This window comes from Oncorhynchus kisutch, linkage group LG10 (assembly GCF_002021735.2).
Source record: "Oncorhynchus kisutch isolate 150728-3 linkage group LG10, Okis_V2, whole genome shotgun sequence".
Taxonomy (NCBI): domain Eukaryota; kingdom Metazoa; phylum Chordata; class Actinopteri; order Salmoniformes; family Salmonidae; genus Oncorhynchus; species Oncorhynchus kisutch.
In genome coordinates this window covers 67,196,214-67,207,748 of record NC_034183.2, presented here as the reverse complement: position 1 = coordinate 67,207,748, position 11,535 = coordinate 67,196,214, and the positions used below count along the sequence as shown (strand labels likewise).

At 43.4% G+C, this 11,535-nt stretch overlaps 1 protein-coding gene across 2 annotated transcripts in view; it reads right to left on the bottom strand.

Annotated features, from left to right (window-relative positions):
- Positions 1-2,176: 2,176 nt before the first annotated feature.
- LOC109897421 (acid-sensing ion channel 2-like) overlaps positions 2,177-11,535 on the bottom strand; it is a 565,196-nt gene continuing 555,837 nt past the window's right edge. For both annotated transcript variants that reach the window (XM_031834854.1, XM_031834853.1), the window contains 5 exons: positions 10,700-10,853; positions 9,788-9,879; positions 8,727-8,806; positions 5,798-5,866; positions 2,177-5,103 (listed from right to left, as the gene is read on the bottom strand). In XM_031834854.1, the coding sequence (XP_031690714.1) occupies positions 5,002-5,103; positions 5,798-5,866; positions 8,727-8,806; positions 9,788-9,879; positions 10,700-10,853 (497 nt within the window). In that variant the 3' untranslated portion in view covers positions 2,177-5,001. The remainder of the gene's footprint in view (positions 5,104-5,797; positions 5,867-8,726; positions 8,807-9,787; positions 9,880-10,699; positions 10,854-11,535) is intronic.

The window sequence follows — 11,535 nt, the reverse complement described above, 5'->3', positions numbered from 1 at the left end:
GAGCCCTGACCTTAACTCAATCGAACACCTATTGGGATGAATTGGAACGCCGACTGCGAACCAGGCCTAATCGTCCAACATCAGTGCACAACCTCACTAATGCTCGTGGCTGAATGGAAGCAAGAACCTGCAGCAATGTTCCAACGTCTAGTGGAAAGCCTTCCCAGAAGAGTGGAGGCTGTTATAGCAGCAAAGCGGGGACCAACTCCATATTAATGCCCATGATTTTGGAATGAGATGTTCGACAAGCATGTGCCCACATACTTTTGGTCATGTAGTGTATTTGAAACACCACCGTATTTGGGTTATCTCAGGTTCATTACTTCTCACTCTGGCAGTTTGTGGACTGACAGGCACAACACAAAACAATTGAAATGTTGAAATATTCCTCCTGCCTATTTGTATTTAGCAAACTATGATAACTGCATGGCCTGACCTGTACTAGTGGCTTTGTTCAGCTTGACTTTTCTTTTTCTCCCCATGTCTTTCTATCTTAAACCCCATATCCAACATAAGGTAAGTGGGGAACATGCACATATCTCCCTCCTCTGTAACTCCCCACCCTCTGCCTCCAGCTTCTCGGCTGACTGATGGTATCTCTATCCATGTGGAAATGAATTAACTCTGAGCAGAGCTTGAATAGATAATCAAACGGGGACTATCGCGCTCTGTGAAAATAATAATAAATCATGCGACATCATTTTGAGTGCGGACCCATCACACCTTCTGTTTATCAGAGCCTGAATAGAGCCTGAATATATGTGTTGCATGTGATAGATTCAACATTTTTTCTCATATGCTGCTTGCAAAATATTGATGTTCAACATTACCAACAGATGATTTAAAATAAATGTATATGCAACAAAAGAAATATCAAGCACCATGGTTAACAAAAACAGCCGTCTCATGATCTAAGCCCTAATGAAGTCTTTCATGATGATCTAGAATTGCTGCCTCACACTATGCATTCACTTTGTACAAATCTATAGGCCCCTGTGTCAAGGTTTCTAAGCAGTGGCAAATTGCCTCTACATTTCCACCCTGCCTTGCATGAAAACAGTCTCCACCGAAGGACCTCCGGCAATGTCTGTCTAAAGCCGAAAAGATGCCCAGTGAACTCCAGATGAACCCAGGCCTGTCTCTGTCTCTGAGAGGGCACTGCAGCTTAGACACTGGCTCACGTGTTGATACTGTACCTCCTGGGCAAAAATGGTTGTCATATTGTTTCATCACAAAGTCATGAACACACACAAGTTCTCTCTGTTTAACCCTGGTTTGAACAAAACATCCACAAAACGGTTTCAAAATGTGTAATCTATTTCCCCATTTAATCTAAATTGTTTGCTCGACTGACATCTTTGCCCATGTGTGTTGGTGCATCCTCACCAAGATCTTTTGCTAACACATTTTAACACTGGCTATGCAATAACCTAAGTGAGAAAAATCTATGCAGGTAACGAAGTTCCTTAATTACACATCCATCAACCTAATCAATGTGTAAATATTCTCAGGTCACCGTCTGCTGGCAGATTGCTTTTTCTGGCAATACTCTACAAGTAACTGCACACACAATTCACTGTATCAGCAGCATGAGCTAAATTAACTGCATAACATTTGTGTTGTGTAGGACGTTGTCATCCATAAATAATATGATTTGTAGATCCTGGGGTTGAACTCTAATATTATAAGACACTTGTATTAATGGAACAACAGGGCACCCAGAGGGAAGACACAGACACAGCTCCTGATACAGACAGAGCAAATAGCTGGCAGGAGTTCCTGGAGAGTGCTGATGCAAAATAGAACCTGACCAGCAGCACAAAATGGCTTTCAAGTGAATTTTCTCCCTCAGTCTGTCTACTAGTACTGCTCTGCTTGGAGGAGTCCTCTGGTGTCCTGACTGCTGTTATCACTGGGAGCTGAGATGAGGACATTTCAGTGCACATTAAGTCTGTGTAGTAGAGATGTCAGAGTGAAATAGGATCTCCCCTTTACATTTCTAGCACCACAACACACTGTAGGCACTGATGCCTTTTCCCAAGCTCCCACCCCTCCCCACAAACCACAAGCACTGTATGACAGAGTATTATGCTTGTGGTCTGCACGATGGATCCTCTTACAAAGCTATGAAGAAATGAGTGATACGTCTACACAAGAAGGCAAACACGACAGGACCCCGCAGCAAAAACGTTTTTTTTTATCGTTTCACATTAAAAACACATACTGTACGCTGCATCACAAAATCAAAAAGCAGTCCTGCAATAACAATAGAAACCAAAAGAGAAGAAACAACCAGTGGCATTTTCACTGAGACTCAGTATGTGTCCCATAGTAGTTCACCTCTCTCCATGGACAGATCTATACAGTAGGTGAGAAGCAGGGGAGGACTGGGACCAGAAATTGGCTTTTGCATTTGCAATATACCGGCCCATTTTTTTCCTTGAGGTCCTCACACCGGTCCATATTTTTCCTCAAGGTCAGATAATGATAATATTTTTTTTCTGTTAGACAGGCCCACTAGGCTAAAAATGAACCAGCCCATCTAGCATTTCGGGCAAATGCCAGATGGCAAGTCCACCCCTGGAGATGGCTGAGGTCACTGCTAAAGGAGACATGATAAGCCATACATGAGAGATTAGATTACACACAGCAGGTCAACAACAGACAGGAAATCATAGTTCACAAAGCACTTGGAGTTCATTCCCACCTCTACTGTACATTATAACGATGACATAGTAGAAGTTTTGTCACATACACCGGATAGATGCAGTCAAATGTGTTGTATTACAGGGTCAGTCATAGCAGTACGGCGCCCCTGGAGCAAATTAGGTTTAGCTGCCTGACTCAAGGGCACATCGACAGATTCTTCACCTTTTCGGCTTGGGTATTCAAACCAGCGACCTTTCGGTTAATGGCCCAACACGCTAACTGCTAGGCTACCTGCCGCCTGTCTGAATAATCATGGCTAGTTGATATGCTACTCTGGATGGATGTACTCGTCATATCATAGTGATGCAATATGGCCCTTTTTAGTGTGATGGCACTAGGTGGGAGGGGTGTTAATGAAACATAAAGTGCAAACCAAATCTTTTTGAGTTGGACTCTGACCAGTCAGCGTTTCATGTCATGGTTTTGGATAGTCCTTTGTCACTTTTTTTGAGAACAGAAAAACACCTCCTGTGGTTTTCACACCACCCATGGTTTGGTGAGTTTGATTTTAACTGGTTATTAAATGTGTTTGGTTGGGGCTATCGTCTATTAAAAAAATATTGGGCTTAAAATCACCTCCAATTTGACAAAGATTGTGTCTTTCAGTCAGAGATGGACAATAGTCCCGGCAAACTCTGCAGGCTACCGTTTCTGCAAACGACAGGCTTTACATGTTGGGCTTGATTATTTGAATCCATTGTGTTAGTATTATCCCGCTCTGTTAGCAAATTTTTATTTGCTTCAAATCAAAATGTCAACCAGTCATAAGTTGGTTCATGTAAGTCCTTCTTCAATAACATGTCCACTGTAGACAGGACAGAACACTGTCTCGTACCGTTTTCGTGTTTCGTACTACAACACCAATATTAACACCATAATACAACACACCCTGTATCCTCAAATGAATCAGAAGATAATTTCCCCTCATCTGAATCTACATCAGTGCAATTATTATCGTCCAAACATTATTTCCATTAATAGAACCGTGATTATCATGGAAATTCCATTTTCAATTCAATTCAATTTCTAGCTGGGCTATCTCTATGTAAGGGCCAAGTCCATTATGTAAACTATGATGAGTTGGGAGTCTGTCAGTTCTCACCAGACAACACACCCACATCATGCAGCTGAAATGAAAATAAACTCCCTCAGCATGTTCATTTTATGAGCGACATTTGTACTCTGCTTGTATTCTGCCAGGTAAACAATGTCATACTCCACCTCTCTGGTTTTGGCTCAGCCTCAGTCATCAATGAGTGCTTTTACCCCACTGAGGCGCTGCCGCCAAGAGGCAAGCGTTTAATCATTACATGAGTTTACACATAGGAATATGGCACCTGTTTAATATGTTGTTAAGAAGCAGCTCAGTACCTTGCCTTCCCTCGGGGTACTCACCTTGTGGTAAATTGATAGGAGTGGAATCAATAGAACGGATGCATTAAACAACTAAATAAATAACCGAATGCAAAACAGTCATTTTGGAATTGAGTCTTTAGAATGCTCATGTTTTCCCAATATGAATGCAAATACAGTCCCAACAGCCCCTAAGAAAACAGTGCATCAACTAAATGGAACTGCCTTAGATGGATGTGTCATATGAAATATGTTATAGCGAACCATGTTCAATCTATACATTCTATTTCTATAGCTGGCCTCATCCCATAGGCCACGGAGAGAGACAGAGAGAGAATGACAGAGAGAGAGAGAGAGAGAGACAGGGCAAATGTACAGTAAAGCAACACTGCAGTCCAGCGTCAGCCAATCAGCATCACCAAAGAGAGAAACCGTCTCCGAGAGGAAGCAGCGCATGCAACTTCACAGCAACTGTTATGGTACGATGTCTGGCAGTACTGACCGATGGGTGACTAGTGAATACACATGTCTAGGACAGAGATGAGTCCCTTCCCGTTAGGTTTACAGTGCAGTCTGTCTGTCTGTGAACTGGAGAAGACCTATTAGTCAGGTAGATGAGCATGTGAGGGGGAGGGGAGGTGGCTGTCCTCCTCCAGCAGTACAGTAACAGTTCCAGTAACAGAGAGCACCAGTAAGTCCAGGTGACAGCTCCTTAATCCCCATTAGTGCTGCAGTGACAGTGTGGAGGGGAGGCCCAGTCCAGCCCAGTCTAGCCCAACCCAGCCACCCTTTCCTCTGACCAGCCACCCATCCTCCCCACCAAAGTCACTATCATTCTGTCCTGGTAGCCTGTGGAAGAGGCTGCTGCTCACTGGCTCCCCGTCTGGTGGTGGCTCACAGTGGCCTTGCCTGGTGTGTGTGTGGAGCTGGGCTGGGGACTCAGCAGGCGATCTCCTCCAGCGTGCCCAGGGTGGTCTGTAGGGGGACGCTCACCGTGTGGCTGATGGCCTCCGAGTGGTTAGCCATCGGGTCACAGGAACTCTGAGGTAGGGTGACACACACATATGCTTGTAGTACACTTATACACATGCACAAGTCTACACTGCACCCCACTGCTGGCTTGCCACTGAAGCTATGCAGGGTTTGTCATGGATGGGAGACCAGGTGCTGCTGGAAGTGGTGTTGGAGGGACAATAGGAGGAACTCTTTCCTCTGGCCTGAAAAAAAGATCCCAATGTCCCAGGGCAGTGATTGGGGACATTACCCTGTGCAGAGTGCCATCTTTAAGATGCAATGTTAAAAGGGTGTCCTGACTCTCTGTGGTCACTAACAATCTTATGGCACTTATCGTAAGAGTAGCGGTGTTAACCCTGGTGTCCTGGCTACATACCCAAACTTGCCCTCATGGACACCTAATCATCCAATTGGCTGATCCATCCTCTCCCCCTTAACTATTCACCAGGTCATTGCTGTATGTGAGAATGTGTTCTCATTCAACTTACCTGGTTAATTAAAATAAAAAATACACTGAGTGACATTTTGACACGATTCAGTTGGAGAGATCTCATCTCCTTTCTTGTCAATAACTGAGAATTACATTGGGATAGCTGTCTGGCACAGAATAACATAAATCATATTGAGGTTTGGCTGGATGCTAAGCCATAAATACAATATAAAACATTTTCCAAACAGTGTGACAGTCCAGTTTGTCATCTGATTAACCTCATGACCTTACCACGTCCTCTCCGTGGCTCTCCTCCTCGTCGTCTCTGCTCAGTAGGTCCAGCAACTTGTCCTTCACCACCTGACAACATATATATGTAACACACATTATCAGGGTCATCAGGACATACACAGTATCACAAAATGATTCATGAAGTGTGCTTTTTACATGCTGTGGTAACTTATGACCAATTTAGTTTAAGGTGAATTTGAACTGTTATAATTGGAACCATAAATAATACAGCAGGTGTGGACTTTACCATGAAATGCTTGCATACGAGGTCTTCCCAACGATGCAGAGTTAAAACATAATAATAAAAAGAAAACTAGTAATATAAGAGGAATAAAATACACAAGAATGGAGCTATGTACATGGAGTACCAGAACCGGATCACTGTGCAGGGGCACCAGGTATTTGAGGTAGATATGTACATGGAGTACCAGAACCGGATCACTGTGCAGGGGCACCAGGTATTTGAGGTAGATATGTACATGGAGTACCAGAACCGGATCACTGTGCAGGGGCACCAGGTATTTGAGGTAGATATGTACATGGAGTACCAGAACCGGATCACTGTGCAGGGGCACCAGGTATTTGAGGTAGATATGTACATGGAGTACCAGAACCGGATCACTGTGCAGGGGCACCAGGTATTTGAGGTAGATATGTACATGGAGTACCAGAACCGGATCACTGTGCAGGGGCACCAGGTATTTGAGGTAGATATGTACATGGAGTACCAGAACCGGATCACTGTGCAGGGGCACCAGGTATTTGAGGTAGATATGTACATGGAGTACCAGAACCGGATCACTGTGCAGGGGCACCAGGTATTTGAGGTAGATATGTACATGGAGTACCAGAACCGGATCACTGTGCAGGGGCACCAGGTATTTGAGGTAGATATGTACATGGAGTACCAGAACCGGATCACTGTGCAGGGGCACCAGGTATTTGAGGTAGATATGTACATGGAGTACCAGAACCGGATCACTGTGCAGGGGCACCAGGTATTTGAGGTAGATATGTACATGGAGTACCAGAACCGGATCGCTGTGCAGGGGTACCAGGTATTTGAGGTAGATATGTACATGGAGTACCAGAACCGGATCACTGTGCAGGGGCACCAGGTATTTGAGGTAGATATGTACATGGAGTACCAGAACCGGATCACTGTGCAGGGCACCAGGTATTTGAGGTAGATATGTACATGGAGTACCAGAACTGGATCACTGTGCAGGGGCACCAGGTATTTGAGGTAGATGTGTACATGGAGTACCAGAACCGGATCACTGTGCAGGGGCACCAGGTATTTGAGGTAGATATGTACATGGAGTACCAGAACCGGATCACTGTGCAGGGGCACCAGGTATTTGAGGTAGATATGTACATGGAGTACCAGAACCGGATTACTGTGCAGGGGTACCAGGTATTTGAGGTAGATATGTACATGGAGTACCAGAACCGGATTACTGTGCAGGGGCACCAGGTATTTGAGGTAGATATGTACATGGAGTACCAGAACCGGATCGCTGTGCAGGGGTACCAGGTATTTGAGGTAGATATGTACATGGAGTACCAGAACCGGATCACTGTGCAGGGGCACCAGGTATTTGAGGTAGATATGTACATGGAGTACCAGAACCGGATCACTGTGCAGGGGCACCAGGTATTTGAGGTAGATATGTACATGGAGTACCAGAACCGGATCACTGTGCAGGGGCACCAGGTATTTGAGGTAGATATGTACATGGAGTACCAGAACCGGATCACTGTGCAGGGGCACCAGGTATTTGAGGTAGATATGTACATGGAGTACCAGAACCGGATCACTGTGCAGGGGCACCAGGTATTTGAGGTAGATATGTACATGGAGTACCAGAACCGGATCACTGTGCAGGGGCACCAGGTATTTGAGGTAGATATGTACATGGAGTACCAGAACCGGATCACTGTGCAGGGGCACCAGGTATTTGAGGTAGATATGTACATGGAGTACCAGAACCGGATCACTGTGCAGGGGCACCAGGTATTTGAGGTAGATGTGTACATGGAGTACCAGAACCGGATCACTGTGCAGGGGCACCAGGTATTTGAGGTAGATATGTACATGGAGTACCAGAACCGGATCACTGTGCAGGGGCACCAGGTATTTGAGGTAGATATGTACATGGAGTACCAGAACCGGATCACTGTGCAGGGGCACCAGGTATTTGAGGTAGATATGTACATGGAGTACCAGAACCGGATCACTGTGCAGGGCACCAGGTATTTGAGGTAGATATGTACATGGAGTACCAGAACCGGATCACTGTGCAGGGGCACCAGGTATTTGAGGTAGATATGTACATGAAGGCATGGTAAAGTGACTAGGCATCAGCATATGTAATAATATCTTGACTCAAGGCCAAACATCACCGTGGCTGTTATTTTAGTGGCGGTCTTTAAAACCACAGCCAGAGCAGCAGAACTCTCTGTCTGTGACAAAACACCCCGCACAGGCTCCCCATTAAAACATGAGAAAGGTTTGGAAAAAAAAGACTTTTCATGTGTACTTCTAAAGCCAGAGGGCACAGAATGACTGGTTTGTCCTTGGCAGAGCTCCAAGCAGACCAAAGCAGTAGGAGAGAGAGACAACGGCTGAGCTGACTTAATGAAAAGACTGATCACGCACCTCAATCACTCAGCCCAGACAGATATATGGCAAGGCTCTTTCGTCTCAAATGTGAATGTGAATATGTGTATGTGTGTGATTGGCCTTGAGTCTGTGGAGAAATGTGTGTGTAACCTATTAGACGGGTGTCTCTGTTATGAATTGTTATTAATTTTTTTGTTCTTATTTCTTCCGCCAAACATAACTGTCTGTGAGAGTGTTTGATAATGCGTTTGTGAGAATGTGTGTCTTTGGAAGTTTCTACATGGTGTGTGTTCTATGTCTGACCTCATAGGCGTAGTCAAATAGCTCCAGGATGGTAAGGATACTGGCCCCGATGAACAGACCCATCTGACCACCTATATCACCTGGAAGATCAACAATACACAGTTAGAGAGAGAGCTAGCAAGCACTGGAAACCCAAGAGCTGAACCCTGAAAAGAATCTCCTATGCCAGCTATTGAAAACACTAAACAACTCTATTATCCAAACACACAGGGAAATCAATCACATTGTTACAGAAATGAAAACCTCCTATTTGACAAATTGGGAAAATGAAACAAAAATACTGAATAAACTAAATTGCTATTTGGCCCTCAAAACAGAATACAAAAATGCAGAATATCTCTACTCTGTCAGAGATACAAAACAGAGACAGATCCTGACCAAATACAGGCTCAGGGAACACCAGCTGGCTATAGAAAAAGGGAGACACAAAAAGACATGGCTACCCAAAGAAGAGCGTCTATGTGGTCACTGCATTACAGGGGAGGTAGAGACAGAGATGCACTTTTTCCTGAGAAATAATCCCGAATAAGATAATCTTTTTCAAGAAAATATCTTAATCAATTCCCAACTTCTGTGCATTTACTAATGACATTATTCTGAGGGAGAAACCGCAAATATTACTGACAGATACAGTATGTATATGATTGCCATAGCCTGAGGATGATTGCCATAGCCTGAGGATGATTGCCATAGCCTGAGGATGATTGCCATAGCCTGAGGATGATTGCCATAGCCATTGACTTCCCATAACCATTAATACCCTGAAGTATTTACATTGAATATAACTGACAGTAATATATACACTATATAATAATATATAGTGTATAACCATCATCCATGTACATGTTGTTCTTTATTTATTAGCCATTCTTTCTATTTCTTCTTATAATCTTGTTTTTTATTTAATTAAATGTATCTTAATTAGAATTTTAGAGAGAAAGAGAGAGAGAGTGGAGAAAGAGAGAGAGGAGATGGAGAGCGAGAGCCAGAGCGAGAGCCAGAGCGTGCGCGCGAGAGAGGGGAAGAAGATAGGTAGATAATAGCTAGAGAGTTGACTATACCCAGTAAGCCTGCCACTTCGTAGGCTTTCTTCTGCTCAATGGTCTCATAGTTCAAGGCCTCAAAGAACACATCCAGGACTAGGATGTTATCCCTGAAAGAGAGACATCGATAAGATCAGATAACACTTCAATCGTGTTAAAGAGAAGACAACACATTTATCTTGATATTGTCATCCTATTTAACTATCAATCAATGAACTGGTAAGTCATCAGTCATTCTTCAGGTCATCAGTCTAAACACATCCGTTTTTTAAATTGTATTTTTTGAACATTTTATTAACCATCAGTCTTTTCAAAGTGTGTTAATCTTTCAGTCAACGGGGAAATAGACATACAGGGCATACTATACCTGCTATAGCAATAGTGTGTTAATCTTTCAGTCAAGGGGAAATAGACATACAGGGCATACTATACCTGCTATAGCAATAGTGTGTTAATCTTTCAGTCAAGGGGAAATAGACATACAGGGCATACTATACCTGCTATAGCAATAGTGTGTTAATCTTTCAGTCAAGGGGAAATAGACATACAGGGCATACTATACCTGCTATAGCAATAGCCTTAAGTAAGGGTACTTATTCTTCCACACTGAACCACATGTCCCATACAATGTCATTAGTAGAGTAGCATCTCAACCGATGACTGCATCCACTAGAGAATGGCTATTGTTATTATCATCAAAATCCCATTATATGATAACATGACGGATCTCTTCAATAGCAGGCTCCCAGTTCTCTTTCCCATGAGTCTGAGCGTCAAAGACATCTCAGTGTAATATCTTCACTTTCCACCCACACCCTCCTTACTATCACTACATATAATATATGTGATACTGTAGGCTGATGTACATTACATTTTTCCTTCTCATGCATTCATCTGTCCCTCTGGAGCCTCCTATAGGCAGGTACTTACGTGATGTATTTCTCAGAGCGGTTGAACTTCTTTTCCAGGTAGCGTGCTGAGGTCTTACTGGGGATCTTGACCATGGACAGCTCCTTGTTGTAGCGTGTCATGTTGCATGGTGTCCTACAGATGCAGTTACTACTCTCCAGCATTGACAACTTGGCTACAGTAGAGAAGACAGGGAGACATGAAGGAGAGGATGAATGGATGGATGGAAGAGGGGTAATGGATGAGGATGGGGAGAGGGAGGAGAGGGAGGAGAGTTGACCTTAGTTTGAGGGCAACTGAGGGTACACACACAAACACACACCCATCTCAACAGCATTCCCTACTGTATATACTTCAGAATGGCCGTACGTCTTGATGCACTTAGCAGAAATGTCAGAGTCTAACAGTATGCATGTTTTACCTGGGACAGTGTACTAAAGACATAATGATGGGAGAAAATAAATGTTGATCCTTCTGCCTCCAGGATGATCTATTTGTACATACTGAAAGGTGGTTAGTGTAATTGCTACTGATATTTTTTTATGGAGTAGATTTGAAATTGCAGATTGTAGCTTCCATCAATATAATTGTATTTATAATTTCCAATCCACCATATCTTTTTTTTGTAAATGTGTACAGTACCAGTCAAAAGTTTGGACACACCTACTCATTCAAGGGTTTTTCTTTATTTTTTACATTGTAGAATAATAGTGAAGACATCAAAACAATGAAATAACACATGGAATCATGTATAAACCAAAAAAGTGTTAAACAAATGAAAATATGATTTTATATATTAGATTCTTCAATGATGCCTTGATGACAGCTTTGCACACTCTTGGCATTCTCTCAACCAC